At 41.2% G+C, this 21,178-nt stretch overlaps 5 protein-coding genes across 6 annotated transcripts; 4 read left to right on the top strand and 1 right to left on the bottom strand.

Moving 5' to 3' along the window:
• Positions 1-503: 503 nt before the first annotated feature.
• LOC129583195 (eukaryotic translation initiation factor 1-like) lies at positions 504-1,809 on the bottom strand. The gene is made up of 3 exons (XM_055474880.1): positions 1,654-1,809; positions 1,354-1,581; positions 504-1,095 (listed from the first exon to the last, which is right to left on the bottom strand). The coding sequence occupies exons 2-3, from the start codon at positions 1,535-1,537 to the stop codon at positions 941-943; spliced, it is 339 nt and encodes a 112-aa protein (XP_055330855.1). The 5' UTR covers positions 1,538-1,581; positions 1,654-1,809; the 3' UTR covers positions 504-940.
• Positions 1,810-2,467: 658 nt separating this feature from the next.
• On the top strand, positions 2,468-5,494 carry LOC129583194 (protein lifeguard 1-like). Its single transcript, XM_055474877.1, has 9 exons — positions 2,468-2,672; positions 2,887-3,029; positions 3,353-3,431; positions 3,498-3,551; positions 3,776-3,866; positions 3,945-3,982; positions 4,059-4,293; positions 4,635-4,734; positions 5,028-5,494. The coding sequence occupies exons 2-9, from the start codon at positions 2,945-2,947 to the stop codon at positions 5,081-5,083; spliced, it is 738 nt and encodes a 245-aa protein (XP_055330852.1). The 5' UTR covers positions 2,468-2,672; positions 2,887-2,944; the 3' UTR covers positions 5,084-5,494.
• Positions 5,495-6,030: 536 nt separating this feature from the next.
• LOC129583391 (uncharacterized) lies at positions 6,031-7,269 on the top strand. The gene is made up of 3 exons (XM_055475170.1): positions 6,031-6,459; positions 6,530-6,769; positions 7,032-7,269. The coding sequence occupies exons 1-3, from the start codon at positions 6,309-6,311 to the stop codon at positions 7,193-7,195; spliced, it is 555 nt and encodes a 184-aa protein (XP_055331145.1). The 5' UTR covers positions 6,031-6,308; the 3' UTR covers positions 7,196-7,269.
• A 1,274-nt stretch (positions 7,270-8,543) lies between these two features.
• LOC129583382 (thyrotropin-releasing hormone receptor-like) lies at positions 8,544-14,551 on the top strand. 2 transcript variants are annotated; one of them, XM_055475161.1, is made up of 7 exons: positions 8,544-8,664; positions 9,865-10,190; positions 10,680-10,834; positions 11,089-11,533; positions 12,979-13,219; positions 13,710-13,841; positions 14,164-14,551. In XM_055475161.1, the coding sequence occupies exons 2-6, from the start codon at positions 9,978-9,980 to the stop codon at positions 13,799-13,801; spliced, it is 1,146 nt and encodes a 381-aa protein (XP_055331136.1). In that variant the 5' UTR covers positions 8,544-8,664; positions 9,865-9,977; the 3' UTR covers positions 13,802-13,841; positions 14,164-14,551. The 2 variants fall into 2 exon arrangements, with proteins under 2 accessions (XP_055331136.1, XP_055331135.1); XM_055475160.1 differs by having other exon boundaries at positions 12,979-13,225.
• A 1,175-nt stretch (positions 14,552-15,726) lies between these two features.
• Positions 15,727-20,968, top strand: LOC129583287 (uncharacterized). Its single transcript, XM_055475039.1, is given in 10 exon segments — positions 15,727-16,112; positions 16,807-17,188; positions 17,887-18,104; positions 18,106-18,317; positions 18,319-18,564; positions 18,648-18,781; positions 19,134-19,263; positions 19,360-19,597; positions 20,211-20,351; positions 20,419-20,968. Coding segments are annotated over 10 exon segments (2,118 nt in total). The 5' UTR covers positions 15,727-16,061; the 3' UTR covers positions 20,785-20,968.
• The last annotated feature ends 210 nt before the right edge of the window (positions 20,969-21,178 follow it).

The raw sequence follows: 21,178 nt of genomic DNA, 5'->3' as shown, positions 1-21,178 counted from the left end.
GCAATCTACATTTTATAACTGAATGGATTTGAAACGATACGGTTACGCAAACGTTAAATCATCGCAGATGCGTTAAATACAACATTTGTTGTTTACAGTTAGTCAGTTACGTATTAACGAGTAAATTGTACTGTATTAAATTTGAACACGGTAGTTTATCTTTGTGAAATGTGAGTGATGCTCAGTCGAGTGTCGACATTATACTTTACAACTTGTTAATTACAAATAAAATCCTTTTCCAAGTTAATTGTAAGCTTAAGTTTTGACTTCTTTCTCATGTGTACAATAATGTACATATGCTAATTATTTTGTGATGGATGTATATAGATATGGAACTCATTAATTAATTTTTTACAGCGTTGAATGTCAGCAGTTGAGTATTTGTGGCCAGGCGTTAGCCTACGGCTACGTTGGCCATGTCCCCTGTAGGCTACTCTGGTGTGAACGCACGGTACCGGCCACCTCTCTGTTGCGCTACAAATATTACGCAGCACTCGCACGTATATTTTTACGATTTTACTGTGAGTTCAAGGTCGGCAGACGAAAGCAAAGCACAGAGCATTTGTCAATGACACACCAAAAAATTCCAACGTGTCGAAAGAGAAAATACTACAGAAAACCTAGGCACGGCTACCGTTTAAAAAATGAGTACAGATTGTACAAGGATGCTACAATTCGACGACGGGCGATGAAGGACGCACTGCGACAGCGTCAGCTACACGGAAACGGAAGTGGAACAGACAACAAAGACGACGCATGACATGTACAGCAAAGTGGCGAATATGAGAAATGAACGAGGAATGCACAAACTGATGTCATTCGACCTTAGCCCACGCCAAAAAACAACGGAAAAACAAAAGGCTACGCAAGGAGATGTCAGGATAATATTGTCCGCATTTTCGTACGATTTCCTGTCAGTGGATGTCGCGTCCTGCTCTTTCTAGAATCCGTGAACCTTCAGCTGGCTGGGCTTGGCGATGGCGTTGGTCGTCAGGAATTCACAGATATTGTTCCGCTGGTCTCCCTGGAACTGGATCACTTCCCCGTATTCGGGATGATCAACCACGGTCCCATTGCAGGCGAAAGTTTTCTTACCTATACAAACAACAAATAAAATAAAAACCCCAAAAACGTCTAAAATATAGATTTTTCAATTTTACCAACGAATACAAAAATTTAAATTATTATTAAACAAACTACAGACTACAAACTACTGTTAGAAACAGCAGAGGATTTTCTATTCCACAAGAATTTACAGGTAGCGCAAACCACATAGTTCAGACTGCACTGTAAAGGTTAAGGAGCCATCGACAACGCTTCATTTTAATGGCAGATGCCAGCAGTGTTACTTACAGGCGCGGACAATCTTCTTCTTGTCGTATTCAGGAGAAATACCCTGAACAGTCGTAAGGGTCTTGCGGCCGTTACGCTGTTGAATACGAATGTGGATTAAGCCTTCGGCTCCGCGTTCATCTCCTGTCACGGCATCTGCGAATGGATCAAACGGCGCACTAATATTAGCGTCAATTTGGGACATCGGATTTGTCGGGAATTGAGCCTTGACAATGACTAAAACGGTAGCTAGACAAAGAAATACAACAATCAAGGTTATTTTATCGTTGGGGATATCGCTAAGAAACACGCGGGAGTCACCTTTTTGTGGGGGTAAAAAAAGATGTATCGCGAGAACTCGAGTAGATCCGATTCAACTGCAGCAACTCGGGAAAGCAAGCAAGCTGAAAAATGAGGGTGCGCTGGCTGATGCTTTTTATAGCCACATGCCAATGAACGTCGCCTGCGCGTAGTGCACTAGCCTCGTTACATCACGACTCGTGCTACGCCTCACTCTCTCTCTCTGACACTTCCTCATGGCAGACTCGTAGCTGACTCGAGGCTCGATTCGGGACTACAGCGACATCGACGCGGCTTTTAAAACTCGTTTCTCTCTCCGGCAGTCACTGCCGTTTCTCTCTGTCCGTTCTGACGCGAAACGGCCAGTCCACGGTAAAATCTCGTTATTTTTATTTTTTACTAATTTGATTTCCAGTTTATTTCGTGTAAGAAGCTTAGAAGATGCAAAAATCAATTACAGTAGTTTTGTTTTAAACAAAATTATAAATCTTGACATAATTGTGCCTGAGGTGGGGAAATAATGAAATTATGAATACTCGTACTGGGCGCAGGTACATATGAGTATCAGGTTATGTTTCCTTTGCCGCTATTCTGATGAAAAAATTTCTTTGTTCTATGAATTCTTCTCAGACTTGTGAGTCATATTTTGAACAATAGTCGAAATTATTCATTAATCATGATTCATAACTGGGCGATAAGCCGATAAAGCACAGGCCGGGACGCTTATCAGCCTTGAGCAGAGGTTAGCAACGTGAGCTGACCGTGAGACGGTCGACTCTCGCCTCATGATAAAGATACCGTTTGGATCTGACGTCATCGCCGGAAGCATTTGCTTGAAGATTTTATTTTCTGAAATATTTCCAAAGACTTTTTTATAATTAATTTTAAAATTTCTGTCTGTAGAACTCCGACTCTTCCTTTTCATCGCACATCGATACTCCATTGTGATATCTTGTTGTGGTTATTTGTGTCTTCACCATCCTGAGATTCTGTGCGGAGTCTGTCCTCTGGATTTGGTGCAAAGGGAGAGTCAGACCTCGGTAGGTGGAATACATATGTTGGCAACTTGGCACTCTACTGAGGCACTTGACTACTTGAGTTGAGTGTATTTTTTTTTTACTTTTCCTCTTTTTTGGCTGTTTATCCGATTTACCTTTTGTGATTGTATCTTCTAGTCTTTCAGTAAGGTTATTTGATCTGTAGTGACGTGTTTATTGTGTGGTTTATTTGGTTACTTATTCTGTGGTTTTTCAGTTGTGGTGCTTATCGGAATTATCGGATCCCTTCCAGTGTATAAATCTGACATTCCGCCATGTCTTCATACAAGTACGACGACAATGCTGAGCTGGGACATGGATTTGGTGAATTCCAGTTCTCCGAGAAGACAATCCGTTTGGGTAAGGATGAATATTGATTCGGGCAGTCTGGCTGATCTATGCGTTCTTGTCGTCGTTTGACAATCTGTTTAGTACGGTACTGTGAGGTTGCAGAATCGTTTCGCTTCACTATCTTATCGCTGATTAGTTTCTAAAAGTATTGTGCTGTATTCTCTGATCAACGCGGGGTACTGTACTCGAAAATGGCTTTAGTATCAGCATCAGACCAACCAAAACGTGTACAGTATCTATAGCAGCGTCGCAGCTGGTGTGGAAGCTGTGAAAATGTTGTCAGGATTATTGCCGCCATTTTGCAACGATAATTATATGGCGGTTTATTGCAGGCTTCATTCGGAAGGTGTACGCCATTCTGTCGATTCAGCTGCTAATCAGCGTGGGTTTCATCGCGCTGTTCTGCTACCAGTAAGCGGAAACTGGAATGTCAAACCATTCATCTCCAATATTTATCCATCTGTGTGTATTCCGTAGAAAAGATGTCGCGGAGTTTTCCAGAGCCAATCCGGGAATGATGATCGGGACGATGTGTGTATTTTACCTCTTTTAAACACATTTTGCTTTGTTTTTTACCGTATGTGACTTTTTACCGTGGTGGTTTTTTACCACCACGGTAGTGGTGGTGATATACGTAGTATTATGAAATTGGTTTATTTTAGTTGGATAAATTAATTTACTGATAATGAAGCTTCGATCTTTAATACGTCGTTATATGAAAGATCCTATTAATTTACACTTCCATGTTTGAATAGGGTGGTGACGTTCGTCGCCGTAATCGTGCTGGCCTGCTGCGAGGGCGTACGACGTCGAGCGCCGTGGAATTTCGTCATTCTGGCGGTTTTTGTAAGTTGCGCATCCGCGTATGCTGATCACAAGTTCGCCACAATGACCACACTTTTCACAATTCATATTCCACTGTAGACGCTGTGTGAGTCATGGATGCTGGGCAGTATTGCCAGGTATGAAGAAAGACCAGAAACGATGTTGAACTTGCCACCCTTGATTTGAACAAGGTTATTGTTGTCTGCTGTGTAGTTTCTACACCGCCAATGAAGTACTGCTGGCCGTGGGCATTGTGGCCGCCATCACGCTGGCCCTGACACTCTTCGCCATGCAGACCAAGTACGACTTCACCACCATGGGCGGTATGCTGCTGGTCATGCTGGTGGTGTTTGTGCTCTTCGGGATCATTGCGGGGATTGCCGGTGCACGCGGCAACAATGTCCTCAACATCGTCTACGCCTCACTGGGCGCCCTTCTTTTTGGCTTCGTAAGTCGTGGTTTTTTATCACACTGGTACCAGTAAGTGATTACAGACTTCTTTAATAATTAGGCAGTGCATAACCGCATATACCTTGCGCTGCTGTAAAATAGGGACACGCGACAACTCTGACACAGGCTAATGTGAATCACGAGTACATTAGGTATTCTGTGTATGTTATTATTTCGTAATTTGTAACAGATGTACTGTACACATGAAACCAGTGATAGACTTTAAGCCACTTTCTTGCGGTAAATAAAAGGATGGCTGATGTTCCTTTATTTTGTGCTTTTAATAATTGTTACAATCGCTTTAAAGAGCTCTATTACTGACTCCGTGCGTATTTTTAGTACCTGGTATTCGACACCCAGCTGATGTTAGGAGGCAAGCACAAGTATTCCATTTCTCCGGAGGAGTACATCTTTGCTGCACTGAATCTTTACTTGGACAGTAAGTTTTTTACTTTTAAGTGCAACGATATCAATCCTTACCTGGCTCCCCCACATTAGTTTTTAACCTTGTTTTCTTATTCATTGTGTAATGTTAGCCTTCGTAGAAGTAACATTTGCGTATCGTTTTCGAGAGTAAAAATGCTGCATGCTGTCGCGATTTGTACATTTGATATGTGTGTCTGGTTTTGCTATTCCCTTTTGCTTTTCATCATAAGAAAATTTATCTTGAACATCTGTTGTCTTTCCTGTTGTACCATATTCACCGGGTTATTTCTGCTTTCCACTTTCCAGTCATCAACATGTTCATCTACATTCTGTCCATCATCGGCAGTGCAAATCGCAGTTGAAAAACTGCTCACTTCCGCGTCGGCTGAATGAGGAATCTGTTCGCTACGGACGGGAATATATTTTGGTATTTTGTGCGACTGTTCATTCGCTTTTATTTCCTAGTCGGTGAGAATTGCTTCAAAACACTTTGCTATCGAAACCCTGGATATTGTGTTATTTTTATCGGTCTCTGGTTATAAGGTTATCCTGTACTAATTATTTTGTGTTCCGTCAGGCAGTCGCACTGGTTTTTAATTACTTCTTGTATCGATACAATTCCGAATCCGTTGCCCTGTATGGAATTAAGTCAATTAACCCTTTCATGTTCGATTTCTGTCGCTGTTCGTGTAGCCCGATGACATATGGTGTTATTGTTGTACTGTTTTTTTTCGATTGATTTTATGGATTGTTTAATAAACAGTGTCCTTGAATCATGAACTATGAAGCTCAGAAGATATAAGTTATGTTAATGTAGTGTCTTCTTGGCAAAGATGATTTTCATTCTGATATTTGCTTGTGTATCATGAGATGTTAAGGGAGCACATTAGTGTCCACCATGTGTTAGTTAGTTCTGACTTGATACACCAAATTATAAACATACGAGATCATTGCACACAGTTTTAGACATACAAGATCATTGCAGTGATTGCACGAAATCATTGCCATTTTTGCTCGCTGTACGTTTAACTGGTAAGTATTGTAAAGTCTGCACTCACCCGTGCTCGACTTCGTATAACTTTTTACTTTGCTATTGCAGATTTAATGTGCAGTACAACCTGCAGTGATTTTTTAATAATTTAATGTTTTGCAATATTAAATACGCAAGTACGTAATTACCAAAAACACAACAGTGCTTTGATCCGAAATTCCGAATTACTGTAAAAGTATTCACAGACAATCAAGTTTGTTGTATACGATGTTGTCACCAGGTTACAGACTACTGGATTGTAGACCCGTAAACAATAAAACCGCTCTTATGCAAAATGCAGTAGTATTACTGTGAATACCGGCAGCAACTCCCGGGTGCACTGCATCTTCCGGTTTCGCATTTGGTGATTATATGAAGACAAATCTGGAGATCCGAATGCCGATGTATGGATTGTAAAAATATCTATATAATATGATATAAAAGGCAAGGTTAATTTATGCCCGATTACGACAATGTCAGGCATGCATTGCCGTTAACCGGTACTGTTTGCAAAATGCGTGACCTTAAGTGATATTCTGCTATTCGGAACACCAACCATGAAATTCGGGCGGAAAAAATCTTCCAAGATGCAGCCGCATGCCGGTAATGGAGCAATCCCGTCGAAAATGCCGTCATCTTGTCCAAATGACGCGGAAAGTACAGCGTCGACATCCGTGTCCGATTTGGTCACTGTACAAAGTTATCCCGGTATTTAATTACATATTCCAAGTAATTGTTGGTAATTTGATCCAAAAATGGCCATGTGTTAGCGCTGTAGAATCATCGCGCTTTGACCACTTTGTATCGACCATTGGCAAAGTGATGCGCCCGCCAGCTACTTGCGTCGATTCCGGCAGCGTCCAATCAGTACAATCACGACCGGAAGAAGGTGAGCCGACTGGGGGCGCCGCTGGAAGCAAAGGTCACAGCGTGGGCGTCACCCAGCCTTGCCTAAACGATTCGGATGGCGATGGCGAGCCAGTGAAAAGTGGTCTAATATGCTCTTTTAGAAGCAAAGGTAAATTGAGTGTAAGCAGATTAATTGACATGTCTATCGTATCTTAAACGTCCGCCGGCTTACTCTGCAGTACTAAGTACGATCTACCTGTGTACAAACGGCTTGCCGACCGGTTGTTTCTTTATTATTTTGTAAATATTCTTAAATATTAACGCGAACATATTATGACATAACTGATTTGCATTGTGATTACTGTTAGGGCTTTATGTACTTACTATTGCACTGACTTGTGAGCTCGAGTGTTATGATAATGCCATCGTAGGTAAACGGTTGTCCAAAGACCAACTGGAGCGTTTAATTGAGCGGCTAACCGTAGTGGAAAATGAAAAGAACGGGAGAAATCACAGAATAATCTTGCCGAATTTACGATATTCTGCCTATCTTGCGCGCAAGCAGCATCAGCTGCGTGTCTTTTATCACTCGTAAATTATATAATATTGTGAATTCCACATTGTAATTCTCCACAGCAGGCATTCGGTATAATAAAATTCTCGGGGCCAATTTAATTTGTAATACATATACCATTTACCAACGCAGATCGTAAAACATTCCTCAAGCTCGTGATTACTGTCGTTCCCGATTCATTCATTATATAGTCAGAATAGATGCCCTAAATTAAAATAATTTATTTAAAACATAATTTACTGATATCCTGTGGGCAACAGTACAGCTAGACTGTCCTATCCAAAAATGTGCTGGTGACCGACTACGAGTACTTATCTGTTTTAAAAATATGAATAGGCGAAATAATTTTCACTGGTCGGTGAGTCCTTAATTATAGCGTATGTTATCCTTATGGTTAAGACTATATATTGTATATGTAACTCCAAAACAGCGCATACTACCGGTAAATACACAAGCGGGTGATGGACATGTAATACAAAGTTGCCTGTGTCAGCAATGACTTGATTTATCGTAATTAAGGTTTGGTTGCATTTTACTGCAAGACCATTATTTTCTTTAAATCGTTATAAAATAAGTTTCATATGCTCAACACATTCGCACAAATGATGATTAATATTCCACGGAATACCACTACTTGTATAGTACATTTTAACAATTCGGAACTTTTATTCGATATAAGCGGTATTTGACTCTCCGAATATATTGTGATACCTCTCCGAATATGTTTAATCCTCGCGATCGGGCGTTCTGCCCGTTTGCCGCGTACATATACTGAGTTCGCAGTCCCTCGCGTGAAGTATACGTACGCACGAGGCCACGCACCTATGTATTGTTTTCGTCCACGAAAGTCATGCACGAATACATTCTTCGTATGCCGTGCACTTGTTATGAGCCGGTAAATTCAATAACTATCACATGCCTGCTCATTATCGTTAGTTAACATAATTATAATCGGAGCGGGGGTCAGGGTCACGCTCGGGAATGGTCATTGGGGGATGTCTGTGTTCCCAACCGGATGATCATGATATTCTACACAATATGTACATGCAGCTCAATCCCTTCCACAGTTCCATAAGGAAATTTACCTTTGCTAGGCGCTATATCTAATAAACGACACGACTTTTCACGCACGAAGTGTAACAGATGTGCCATTTCATACCTACCGGACGTTATGCCACGTATAATGATAGCAAAATCCAATTAGCCGGTTAAAGTCGCGCGTACCTTTTGCACACGCAGGATCCATCAAGTGTTTGTTGCTTTGCGCGCGATACGGCGGCATCGTTAAATATGTTTCTTTGCTCCGAATAAGGTTATTTTCTGCGTTGATTAAAAGATTGTAATGCGTTTAATCTTACTTGCGTATACGTGAACGACAGAACGGTGAGAGTATAATACTTGAATTCCTGATCGCTGGTCTCCAGTTATACATAACCGGTATAAGTATATATATAACCGGTCCAGATCGCCATCGTGAATATTTGTAGCCGGTAAGTAATTAATTATATAATGGATTCGCAATCGATGCATGCAGGATATCGTCACTCTTTTATTACGTTAAAGATTGCAAGTATTTAGGAATCTGACGCATGGGACACTGTTTGCGCTCTTTAAAGTTTTTTACGTGCATCTATTCGGAATTCCTTTTTGCTATCATGATTTCTTTCTCAAAATTTCATACCAATAAATTAGGAATAATTTTAAAAAGCAAACAACTGTCGTGCATTACTCCTCCGTTAGCTATTCAATTGCTGACACATCGCGATTTACTACAGTCTATTCAGGGTACTGGTTTCGATCACGTGGCACAAATCCGCGTATATAACGTAATTTTAAACATGGTCATTATACTGCATGGAAGCCGATGTATCCCAGAGGTTGTCCATTTCCTATTTTTGCATAAATCCATCCATACTACCGTTTTATATTTTTTCCCAGCCCGTTTCAGTGACTTAATACACCATAAGAGTCAATGCCGTATTATATTGTATTAAATCACTCTATAGGATAATGAATCATATACGTAAACTATCGATCGACGTCCGACGTGGAAGTTCGGAAATGTCATTTATATCTCTATCCGTTACATTTTACGATTAGTTCCTGTTTTTTTTTTCAGTGCATGCACGTACATATATATAGTTTTAAGCATGCATAGGTGTATTTTACCTAGCCGTTCAAATATGCATTTACCATGGTTAGTGTAGTTATTTTAAAATAATAACACAAGTCGTACCTGTACGTGAAATATTGTACGTCTATTAAAGTTCCTGCATCGCAGTACGTTTGTAATTTGCACTAGTCGATCCCTTCTTAAAGGGACCTCTATAGTATTTAATACTTGTGCATTTAGGAATGTAGATTACGTTATATAAAAATATATACCCTGGATTCCTTTGATTACATATTAATATTATACGAAATCATAATAATATCAAGCAAACGCTCCATCAGCTTTGTATATGCAAAATGCTTGAATATCACGCTGGATTGCTGGAGAAGTCTGCTACGAAATACGAGTGTATAGCGCTCCGGTATAAAAAAACTTGAACCAGCCGGATGCGGTATATAGGAGTATTTCTAATGGCATCCCGTCCAAGAAACTTACGATTAATTATTGTACTCGTGATTTCCCACACGTGCGGGGAATTCATATGATATGTATACGGGTATTTATACATCTGTTATAGGTGTACACACGTATACCGGCATTACCGCCATAACGTTCCACGGGGACCGGCACGCCGTGTCCATTACCGCCATAACGTTCCACGGGGACCGGCACGCCGTGTCTCTTATACCAATGGACAGTAGTTCGCACAATGTCAATGTGACCCTGTTTGCCGGCAACGGCGAAATCCCCATTGAGGATGACCTACACTTTCCCCTGGCGTACCGGGTGATCGCCACCATCATCCACTCTGTCATATTAATCACGGGAATTCTCGGCTGTCTGGCCATTATCTTTGTGGCACACAAGGAGCGCACACTGCACACTCCGACCTATTCATACCTGGTAAGTAAATTATCTCATTATCCCTAATGTGCCGGGGCAAAAATTTCTTTATCTGTTTTCCGGTCGGTTACGTGCAAGGCAGTTCCCCATGGAAATATCAACGTACACATATCATTATTACCTTTAATTATGCATTTAATTTCCCTACTGCAGTTTTTATTATAAACAGATTTATTTACGTTTTAATAAACCAGATTAGTGACGCAAGGAAGTGGGATATAATTACAGAAAGCAATCAGTATTTTGTTACATTTTTGCAAAGTACCGGAGGATTCGATTATCTTACCTTAAATTAATTACTGATTTAGCTAGCCCTAGCTTTAGATGTTTTGGCGGGACACAATAAATTAAAACTAACTGCATGTAGCATTGTTAGTACGTGCATATACATAATAACAATATCATAGTCTATGCCTCACGCGTATATAAACATGCATATTCAATGGAAGGCTCGAATTGTATTAACAATAAAACGTTTATTTCCTCAAGGTATCCCTTGCGTTTGCCGACTTGGTGGTAATAAGCACAGCGGTACCGGAAGCAATTGTGTGCCATCACGTTGGGGCACGCTGGATTTTTGGACAAGTCGGATGTGCACTATTTGTCTTTCTTAACTTCCTTGGGATAAATGCCGGCAGCATGAGGTAGGTAATTATGTATTATTCTCTGTTTTTACGCACGATATAAAAATGACAATAAGGCGACGTCAATCGGTTCACTAAGATAGCTCGTGTACAATTCCGCTTTCCGCACTGTTTCTTTAATTTAGTTTGATTTTTGACCTACGTATATGACTTATGCACAAATGTACATTACAAAGCTAATATATTTGTGACGACATGTCACTCATTGTACAATATAATATAGGAAATGTTATAACAACTATTTTTACACGCAGCATATTCGCATTCACAATTGAACGGTATATCGCTGTATGCCATCCCTTTCTCGCGCATCGATTATGCACACTGGAACGCACCAAAAAGATCATCTTAGCCGGCTGGATTGCCGTTGTCGCGTACTGCATGCCGTGGCTCTTTCTCACCGAACTCAAACCAGACCCTATTTTCCCTGATCAGTCGCACTGCGACTTCCGTGTCAGCAAGGAAGTATACGCGGCTCTCTTCGTTTCGGACATTGTGGTTTTCTACGTGTTACCGCTACTGATGGCCGTTGGCGGGTATGCCAAGATCGCTTGGGTCATCAAGCAAAGGTCACGCTGCCAACAGGAACTGGATCAACCGCTGCAGCCACAACACCTCCAGCCGACCGGATCCATCAAGATTATTAAAAATGCATCGAAAGCCAGTTTTTACCGGCAATCCGACAGCGCTAAAAGTTCGGTTAGTGCATGCAGTAAATATTTATAATTTATCAGTAATATCTATCAGTGGGCTCAGAGTAGGTGATTGTAATATAAGCAGAATTTAGAAAGCTAATATGTTGGTTTATGATGCAGTTTTTTATACATATAGTACCATTTTCTGTAAACCAGTTCCTCGAAATCGACAAACTGAAAAGTATGCTGTACAAGTACACCTTAATTTCTTTTATTGAACTCTTTTCGGTTCATATTGCTCTGAGCATTTCACATTTTTCAGGATCCCGTTATACAGCTTAATTCGTAACCATCTAGTTGCATCGGTAAAAATATTTTAATTCCGATAATGTAGGTGTTCTAGTATTAGTGCACGGCATGGTCACTTCCCAGATTTATCGGAAGTAATTAATCTGTTTATCACGAAATGATACGTAAGCTGAGAATGGAAGAAAATTCTCGATTCCTTTTCGACTGACGTTGAGTGGAAAATTTCACCCATCCTGAACAATAGCTGGCGTTGGATGGCGCGGAATGCGTGTAGGATTTCCGTTTGTTCTAGACAATCACGGCTGCTTGCCCATTCCCGGTATAAGCGCTTTCAGAAGATGGGGATTGGATGCCGGGAATAGTCGCAGCCGTATAGCATAAAAGCACAAAGATGTGTGCCTTGTGTTGAGTGCGTGATCAACAACCGGGCCACCTTCCATTCAAACATCGGCCTTTTTGTTGATGACATTTGAAAGGTCATCGTGTTGAGCGTTAACTATTGTTTGCGGCGCTTTATTTTGCTGGGTTCGTTTGGATAAGCCGCCCACGTAAATGCGAGAGGGATGATACTCGTAAACACGACTGTTTGTGCCGGTTGTTCAATCTGAGAACAGCTTGGCCAGACATGCGTTAAGGCTTTATTGGCTTCGTTATATAAAAATATATTTGCTGAGAGTGATACTCGTAAATCCGGGACAAACTTTGGGTTAGCCGCAGCCTGATTGTGGCAATCATGGTTCATTGCTACCGCAAAGCCTGCATTCGGCATTTCCGTTTACATAAATTTGTAAAAAAAAAATAAAATAAATTTGTAGGAGTGCGTTACCACAATATAAAAATAGGCATTAGTTAGCACAGTTTTACTGCTATAAATTAATGGGAACCAAACCACAGAGTCACAGAAAACGCTACAGAATTTTCCTTGTAGTAATAGAGTAGATACTGAGATTAGTGAAAGCACTCGCTAGGAGTTACTAGTATCTGTAGTTCGGAAAATGGTGATATGTACAAAAAAATCTCTGCAAATTAGTTCCATTTATATGTAAATACCTGTACTCAATATGCTTATCGCTTAAAACTTATCCAGTTTCATTTGTCCAAAAAAATAAGGTTCGTGATTAAACGCAGTCTTAATTTCTCAATAATTAGTAGGTAAAAAAGTAAGTACTCTTACTGTAATAACTTGGCTGAATTTTGCAGACGATGCGAATGCTGATTGTGATTGTGAGTTTATTTGCCGTTTCCTGGCTGCCATTTCGCGGCCTGCTAATATACAACTCGTTGGCGGATGAACCCTGGCTGGATATTTGGTATCTGCTCTTCGCCAAGACGCTCATATACATGAACTGCGCCATGAATCCCTTCCTCTACAACGCCATCAATCCGCGTTTCCGGTTGGCCATGCGGCATGCCTTCTGCCACACGCGCAACTCCCAATCATGTACGAGTATGTCACTGCAGAATCATAATAATTTGCACTGCGTAGAAACTGGATCAGCAGTGTTAGACTACCACCGGTTGTGTAAAAGCTTTTACGAGTATAACAGTAGCTTTTACTTTTAAGAGTATGCATTTTGATTACGCACCGTATGTATGTATTTATCAATATTAATATGGATAATCGATACAATAAATATCCTGCAAGTTTTATCATTATGTACGATTATATTTGGAAAGGCATTTGAATAATAATACGAAAGTTGTTCGTTTAACGTTTAACTTTGTCTGTAAGCGCGCCGTATGTACCGATATGTTGGTACAATTAATCAGCACATTAATTGTACCAACATATCGGTACATACGGCGCTATTTACAAGCTTGTATTGGCTTGTATTGATATTCAGAAAGACTATGTATGGTCGACTCAGCAGGTCCAGAGTGGAAATTATCGTTTTTGCAATTTCATGTGTGAGTTTTTTTAATTATTTCAGCGACATTGAGCACGGCTGATCGGTCCCCCACAACGGAGTATTTTGGTCGTAAGGGATCATCCCCAACATGTCATTTTGTAATACCACAATGATCGGCAAGTGTGGTCACACACTACCCGACACTGCAACAAGGTACTTCTACTGTAAACTTATTATACAAATAGTACATATTGATAATGCCGTACAAAGAATTTTGCCTGCAGTAACGTTCGGTATATCTATATCCGTCACTATACTATCGTTTGTGCAACACTTACTACAAGTACTATCGTAGAGAGGATGCTGATCTCTACAAATATTGCTAATAAATTGTAGAAACATAGTAACAATTACTGTTCGTGTAGCAGATTTATTGCTACACGTACTCGTTGATAATAAATTCTTATAACTTTTTCTGACATATGCATTTTGATTACTCACTGCCACATCCCTTATATAAACCTTTATATTTTAGGAGCGGTTTCCGTGCCCCAGCTGGCTGATACTGAACTGCAAGTTGGTGTGCGACTGCAGAGTACAAACCAATAAAGCTAGTGTTCAACGATTAACTGGGAGGAGAATATAGCTGTTCCTGTTCGGGATTAACCGCGCGGGAGGAGAAGCAGATTCCTGTTCAGATATATCGCGGAGTATTATATATATATGTAGTATTACACCATTTTGTGAGACATAGCTGAACCTACAGCCTGCTACTTTTTATAACGATGATGATTTTAATCGATACACGTATAAAAATATACTTGTAACTTTTTTATGCATGCAGACGTCGAACGCACACCTTTGTATGTAATTAAGTTTGAATGCCCTCATGAGCGACCGTTTTCTTCCTGTACGAGTACAAGTTTCAGACACTGCAGTAATTGTTTCACTAACTTGTAAGGAGCGAATCACGCATAATCAAGTCAAAATAAAATCAGCATTGCCCGCATAAGCATGGGACCACTTCCTTGTACAAATTATACAAATACAATTTACTACGAGCGGCAAGATTTCTCACCATCATCTGTACAAATTTATTATCGTATAAGAACTTACTGTATTCTGTGTATTACGTGCAATTGCAAAAAGGCGAATGGCAGCCTTATATCTATATGTACGATAATTTCTGTTACATAAAATGAAAAAAACATCAGAATTTTATGTCGCAGGCACTTAACATCAAACCAGTCACCAGTGTGCAAATCAATACGTACGAGTAGGGTAGGTGTTATTACTATTTATAGAAGCAAGGTGCTAGAAGTGTATTGCAGAATGTATAAACCGAGTATAATGCGCAAACAGCGAATAACTCTGCAGTTTCCGAACTCCTCTACAATAAAGTACGTAAATTAAAGGGAGATTCAAAAAATTCCGTTCAGCTTGTCTGGTGGTTCGAAATTTTGCAATTTTATTTTGATACAATGAAATAACGAAGTGGTTACAATTGTACTTATGCTTATCGTTAGTACCTTAGTACTTATGCTTATTAGTAACTTATGATTAGCACAGCGGATCAGCATCGAAATCCAACGAGGCATTGCGGCATCTATCTTGGGAACGGCACCAAGAGGCGCAAATTTAGATCAATATATATATATATTTTATGTTCTTTGTGATTAGACCGCATGGGTCAGTTGATGCTGAGTAATAAGTGATATTTTCTTAAGGTTTTTCAGTATATGATGTTTGGACATCTAAATAAAGTGTATTACTTACACTTATTTTCTGAGGTTTATTTATGTAATTATCGATGTTTTAGATACTGCTTGATAAGTGCTGGTGTCATGAACTTACCATTAGTACAGTAAGTACTGTAACAAAAAGTTTTAGTTACGGTACTTACTGTACTTACTACTGTTTTAGTCTAAAACTGAAATTTTGCACGTAAACCATCAAGCTCTTGTCATAGAAGTAGTTGTCAAACCGCCGCATCCGCCAACCGCCAATCTGCAACAGGTGTGGGCGGAGTCGCGAGTCTCAAGCTCTGAAACTCACAAACACTCCTGGTTCTCGTCTCCTGATAAGTAAAGTAAGTAACAAGTTGCAAGTATCTTATCATAAAGTTATCTCAGCTATTTATACTGTAAACTTCTAAAATTATGTTGAATGATGTTTTAGTTTTTTGCATTTCGCAAATGGCATGAAAGTTTTATGCTTACTACTGCTAATGATCATCTTATTCATCTGCATTGTCGGACTTGGCGAAGGATTTGCTCCGCTGCTAGCGATCATGGAGTCTGACTGTTGTGTTGAGCTCCTAAACTCATTTGACTTTTGAGTCCTTACTAGCTGGTCTGCTGGCTTTCCACTGGTGGTCTTTGTGTGCGTTGGTTTGCTTTCGCTGCAGTTGTTCATTGCTCTGGGGAACATGTCATGGAGAGCCTGTTTGTTTACGCCACAGTGCTGCCCAACGTATGGAAGAAGGTATTGTAAAAAGTGTAAATTGTAAAATGTAAATAAGTAATTCATGAGATGATTGAGATCAGCTGAAGGCCTAAAGCAGAAGAATTTGAAGGGTTGCAAAGGGATCAGAAATTCACTATTAATAATATTTTGCCAGCATCTGAGCTGCGCTTACTTTTGAGGCAGAACTTGTAGTAAATGCATGGGTACCCATGGCGCTTGCGTTATGTGCTGCGCTTCAGTCTCCTTAAAATTCGCATTTTATGATTTTTATGGAGGCGTGCTAGAGCAAGAAAGGGTGCAACTTCACCTAGGCATTGGTTTTTTATGGAATTGTAAATTCAGCCTTTAATCCAAAGCATTCCAGAAATTTTGAGAGAAGGATTCATGATTGCACGTTAAATAGTGAGCGTCTTCGCATTATAACAGAGTGAGCACTGCTCACTGAGCAGTGAACACGGCGAGTTGGTAAATATTAAATAATAAGTGTAGTAATAGTGTAGTGTAGAGGCATACTTGTCTGCATTCGGGCTACATATGTCCAATATGGGAAGTAGCGCCTTTGAGTTAAAAGATATACCACTTTCGGAAAGTGATTTTCCTTGCTATATTTTAAACATTTTTTCTACACCCTGACACCCATTGTTGCCTTGATTATTGTTTACTTTGGGCTTGTTAATCGGCCCATTCCCAGTTAACGGTTGTTGCTTCGTAGATCCGCGTGGAAATTTTGGGCAACTTCCCACCCACCCCCGACGGCCACCGCTACTTGATCTTTGCCGTGGACACTTGCACCTACTGGACAGAGGCCCGTGCCCTCCCCGAGAGCAGCCCGGAGGCCATCGCGCGCTTCCTCTTATCGCTGTATTTTCGCTTTGGACGCTGCGAGATCAGCGTGAGCAAGCAGAAGTACGCGGTGTGCCAGAAGGTGGCCGAGTGTTTCCGCGAGCTCCTGCAGCAGCACGACATCCATCCCGCTACCCCGGATACCGCTGTCCTGCGGCACACGCAGTACGGTGTGGATCAGCTGTTTGTCCTGCAGGATCGCGGGGCGGACGCCGGTGTCACCACCGGCGGTATGGCGCTGGATAAGAACGGTGGGTGGTGTTGGTTTTGCAGTTATTAATTACCTGGCTGACATAGTACATCTTACCCTACAGATAAAATATTTATGTGGGGATATGCATATAAAGTACAAACACGTACATCGTGTTGGCGTTGCTGTCATCGGCGTTAGAAACAAATCTGCAGGTTTCTTGCTGTAAATCTTGTTTTCTTCCAACTTACACGGAAATCCAATTTTTCCTAAAAACAGTAATTTTGTCTTTTAAGAAATGTTTTCCTAGAAAAGATTAATGCAGTTAGTTTGTAAACTTCTCTGTCATGTTTTGCATTCGCGATTAAGAGCTACGAAATTACAAACTACAAACCATGTGAATACTGTTTGTTTTAAAGCTTAAACAAGTATTTCACCATCAATATTGATCTAAACGAAATGCAGCGTTCGGCCAGTTTTGTCTCCTACTCTACTCGTATTATTACTGCTTTGAATGCCGAAAGTACTTGCTCAACAACATCCGTAACAAACTCTCTTTCACTGTTAATCTCAGCCGTCCGCTTGTCGCGCAAGTGTAGTGTGGAGGCATACAAAGAAAAGTGTTGGTATCGGGACTGGAGTAGATGTAATGTACTTTAGGAAGTTGCTCCTCTGAATCAAAAATTATACCGCTTTCCTTTCTGTAGTTTAAATAATTTTTCTGCATATAATTTTACCAAAAATTATTGTTTCTTTTAGGGTTGCTGATCGGCTGTGCCGACATGCAGCTCCCTCCGTCTCAAGCCGCTCTCTTCACTGACGCTGATCCGCTCAATCCCATTCCCCAGTATCCCTCCCTGAAGAACACCAAACGCTCCGTCATCCAGCGCTCCACCACGACGGTGAACCCCACGAATCTCGACACGGACTTCCTGTCCTTCGTGTCGGCCAATCCCACCAACTGGGACGTGAAATTAGGAGGGTTTTTTATATAATCTCCGCACGGCGGTGGCGGTATGCAATAAAGGCTACTCCGCGCATCATCTAATGCTGGGACGGAATCCGGTGCCGGTCACCGGGAGAGAACTGATCGTGCGGTCGCTGACAGGGATCCACGAAGTGTTTAGACTGTTGAATCACAATGAGAAAAGCAGAAAATCGAAGGAAAATGGGAAGGAGACGGATAGCGACGCGGAAAGCGTTGTGGGAGGTTCGTCGGTCGTCGGAAGTGGTTTCTAGTAATCAGAAAGCCTATAATCTGCGCAGTCGGGGTGCTACCGTTCCGGACAGCGAAGTTATTGTTGCTGCCAGTGTGGACAATGAAAAACAGCAAAATGGTGCTGGTGTGGAGAAGAAAAAGAAGCCCCAGCGGAAGAAATTGCAAAAGGGGAAATCTAAGAAGAAAGTCGCCAAAACGACAGCGGACAGTCAAACTACGTCCGTTTTGCCTTTTGGATAGTTTAGTTATTTGGGTTGATAATTTGTGCATAAATTTATTTAGTTCTGCTGGTTGTTTGTAGGAAGAAATCAAAGAACCGGCGGAAGAGAAAGCGTGCCGATATTCTGAAAGTCAAATGCCCAGAATGTCCTAACACGTACGTGACGTGTCAAGAGGAATTGGATTTGCATTTGGAATGTCATACTGTTGATGAAGGTAAGTCTGCACACGGTTTTAAATGGATTTTTTGGTAGAAACTGCTCTTAGCCGTTAATCGTTGTGCGTTTCTAATTTTACATTACATTAGCTTTTAGACAATTCTACGTTAGCATTTAAATTAAACTATTTTACATTAGCTTTTCATTGAGAATGTCTGTACAGAGTAGATATACATATTTTGGTAATTCCAGTGACTGATATTTTAGTCACGGTGGAACGAATGGCAGCGCCGTACGAAACTGTCCAAACGATTTGTTAAATTTATACGCACTGAATAATTTGTTGATTTGCACGTACACGTAACTTTCATATCTAAAGGAAATTTAGGTATGAACGTCTTATCATACAGGAAGTGGCGAACGACTGTTCAAATGTCGGGAATGTGGGAAGATCTGTAAAATCTGGCTGAATATGGTGCGGCATCTGGGGCACCATCGGGACATATCGACGTTCCGCAAATTACCCAACGAGTGCTATACGTAAGGCCACAGATTAATATAGATATGAAGTGATCGCTAGCGATTTAATATTTTTTGGGATTGCTGGTGAATTAATTATGCGGCTTTCTTTGGCAGATGTAAGCATTGTGGGAAGGAGTTCAAAGTGCCGGAATGCCTGCGTGAGCATGTCCGCGTCGTCCACGAGGGCCAGAAGCGCTTCGAATGCCATATTTGCCATGAGAAATTCAAAGTGTACAAAACCAAGATGCGCCACATGGATCTCAAGCATGCTAATATCACGTACAACTGCCGTGATTGCCATTACAAGACCAAAGTACGGAGGAATCTCAAGTTGCACATGGAGAAGCATGAGGTAAGTTTATTCTAGCGGTAAATGCCACCGAATGTTGTGAAAAACACATAAACAATGCAGTATGTGTGCTGTTTGTAGTAGCTGAAAAACGATGGCGTGGTCCGTAATAAGAAATCTTTGTAATACGCTATTGTATGTGGTATCCTCCTTTTTACTTTTCAGAATATGCCGCATTGGATTTTTTGCCAACCATAAATCGCTAAATCATAATTTCAAACCACATTTAACCCTATTTCTGTTAATTTTCTAGGAAAACAAGAACTTCATTGTAGTTCGTAGATGGCTACGCTTGATAACATCCGTTGTGTTTTCATGCATACTGAAAGCGGAAATGTAGTGTGTGGGCTGTATATGGACGTAGGTCATCCTGTGAGCCTTGTTGACAGTGACGATATTAACAGTTTTGTGCATACTGAAGCCGAATAAATATCAGTATTTAATCTTTTTCATTTGCAAAAGTTTTTGGCAGTTTTACTGTGCGGTCCGTCCATCCGTTGGTCAGCTCGCAGTATAGGTTTGCTGATGATTGATGAACACTTAAGAAGTGGAGGCATTCTGGCATTGTGCGCTATCCGTAGAATAAACAACATGTAACAACTGTGTGATTCTTTAGAAGAAACGTAAAGCGGATCAGGAACGAGCAGAGCCACCGGAAGACCGTATGGAAGACATCCCTCTTCCCGTCAACAACGGTGTAAATCACGTCCAGCCATCGGAACCGGCCAATCCGGTTACGCATGCAGCGCCTCTTCCGGTAAAAATCAATAAATACATCTGTCATCAAATCTGGTGTTAACGAACGGTATGCTTCGGATTTGCAGGTAGGAAGCAGTAGTCGGTTGGGACCCTTCCACCGCATGCACGCCGCCAGTCTGTCGCATCCCGAGCCGCCTCCCCCGCCGGTCAGCATGCCTTGTCCGTGGTCAGGAGGGAATGAGGCCGCTGTCCAGCACGCCAACATGCCGGTGATTTATTTCACGCCGCCAGCTGGTCCCTCCAATCCGAATGGTGCGTTTGTCGCCGGCAATCATGCGGAATTGATGCCGGGATTCATGCAGATGGGCATGTCCATGCCGCCGTTTCAGCAGACCGTTTTCACCGTTCTGTCGCCGTCCGTGCCGGATGCGTCGCTTCCGGGGATGCGGATTACGGATTCTGGGCGGGCTACGTATCAGCAGTTGGCGTAAACCAAAGTTGATTTTTTTTATACAAATTCGGTTCCTTTTTGTCCTATTTTCTGTGGTTTTTTATACAGTATGTTTTTCTAAGTGAATACGCGGTTTTGTTTTTGTTAAGTTTGTACGTTGAAATTCGCATGCCTTTGAAATTTGAAATACTTATCTGGTGCGACCAAGTGCGATTGTGATTAAAGCGAGGTTGCTGGCTTTTGCCAAAACATTTTCGAAGGCAACTTCATATTTTTATCTGGTTTAGCGCACTTTTTGCTGCAGAGTACTGTACAATACAGTGGTTGCCGAGTAGTACACAGTTCTGTACGTTTTTTTTGCGTCGGTTGCTGACATATACATAAGACTTCTCGTAAAGAATCGGCACCAAATCGATAACTTTGATGGTATTGAA

The sequence above is a fragment of the Paramacrobiotus metropolitanus genome, unplaced genomic scaffold, assembly GCF_019649055.1.
Source record: "Paramacrobiotus metropolitanus isolate TYO unplaced genomic scaffold, Prichtersi_v1.0 Parri_scaffold0000010, whole genome shotgun sequence".
Classification (NCBI taxonomy): domain Eukaryota; kingdom Metazoa; phylum Tardigrada; class Eutardigrada; order Parachela; family Macrobiotidae; genus Paramacrobiotus; species Paramacrobiotus metropolitanus.
The sequence above is the reverse complement of the archived record's forward strand: the minus strand, read 5'-3'. Positions and strand labels throughout refer to the sequence as shown.

What these genes read in the sequence shown, in the direction of transcription:
- LOC129583382 (XM_055475160.1), top strand. Translation starts at nt 9,978, where the DNA reads ATGGACAGTAGTTCGCACAATGTCAATGTGACCCTGTTTGCCGGCAAC. An exon ending in ATAAATGCCGGCAGCATGAG is followed by an intron (nt 10,835 to 11,088) that starts GTAGGTAATTAT and finishes TTTTACACGCAG; the next exon opens with CATATTCGCATTCACAATTG. An exon ending in CAACTCCCAATCATGTACGA is followed by an intron (nt 13,226 to 13,709) that starts GTATGTCACTGC and finishes TAATTATTTCAG; the next exon opens with CGACATTGAGCACGGCTGAT.
- LOC129583391 (XM_055475170.1), top strand. Translation starts at nt 6,309, where the DNA reads ATGAAATTCGGGCGGAAAAAATCTTCCAAGATGCAGCCGCATGCCGGT. An exon ending in CACTGTACAAAGTTATCCCG is followed by an intron (nt 6,460 to 6,529) that starts GTATTTAATTAC and finishes TTAGCGCTGTAG; the next exon opens with AATCATCGCGCTTTGACCAC. An exon ending in ATGCTCTTTTAGAAGCAAAG is followed by an intron (nt 6,770 to 7,031) that starts GTAAATTGAGTG and finishes ATGCCATCGTAG; the next exon opens with GTAAACGGTTGTCCAAAGAC.
- LOC129583195 (XM_055474880.1), bottom strand. Translation starts at nt 1,537, where the DNA reads ATGTCCCAAATTGACGCTAATATTAGTGCGCCGTTTGATCCATTCGCA. An exon ending in GAAGAAGATTGTCCGCGCCT is followed by an intron (nt 1,096 to 1,353) that starts GTAAGTAACACT and finishes TTGTTTGTATAG; the next exon opens with GTAAGAAAACTTTCGCCTGC.
- LOC129583194 (XM_055474877.1), top strand. Translation starts at nt 2,945, where the DNA reads ATGTCTTCATACAAGTACGACGACAATGCTGAGCTGGGACATGGATTT. An exon ending in GGAATGATGATCGGGACGAT is followed by an intron (nt 3,552 to 3,775) that starts GTGTGTATTTTA and finishes ATGTTTGAATAG; the next exon opens with GGTGGTGACGTTCGTCGCCG. An exon ending in GCGCCCTTCTTTTTGGCTTC is followed by an intron (nt 4,294 to 4,634) that starts GTAAGTCGTGGT and finishes GCGTATTTTTAG; the next exon opens with TACCTGGTATTCGACACCCA.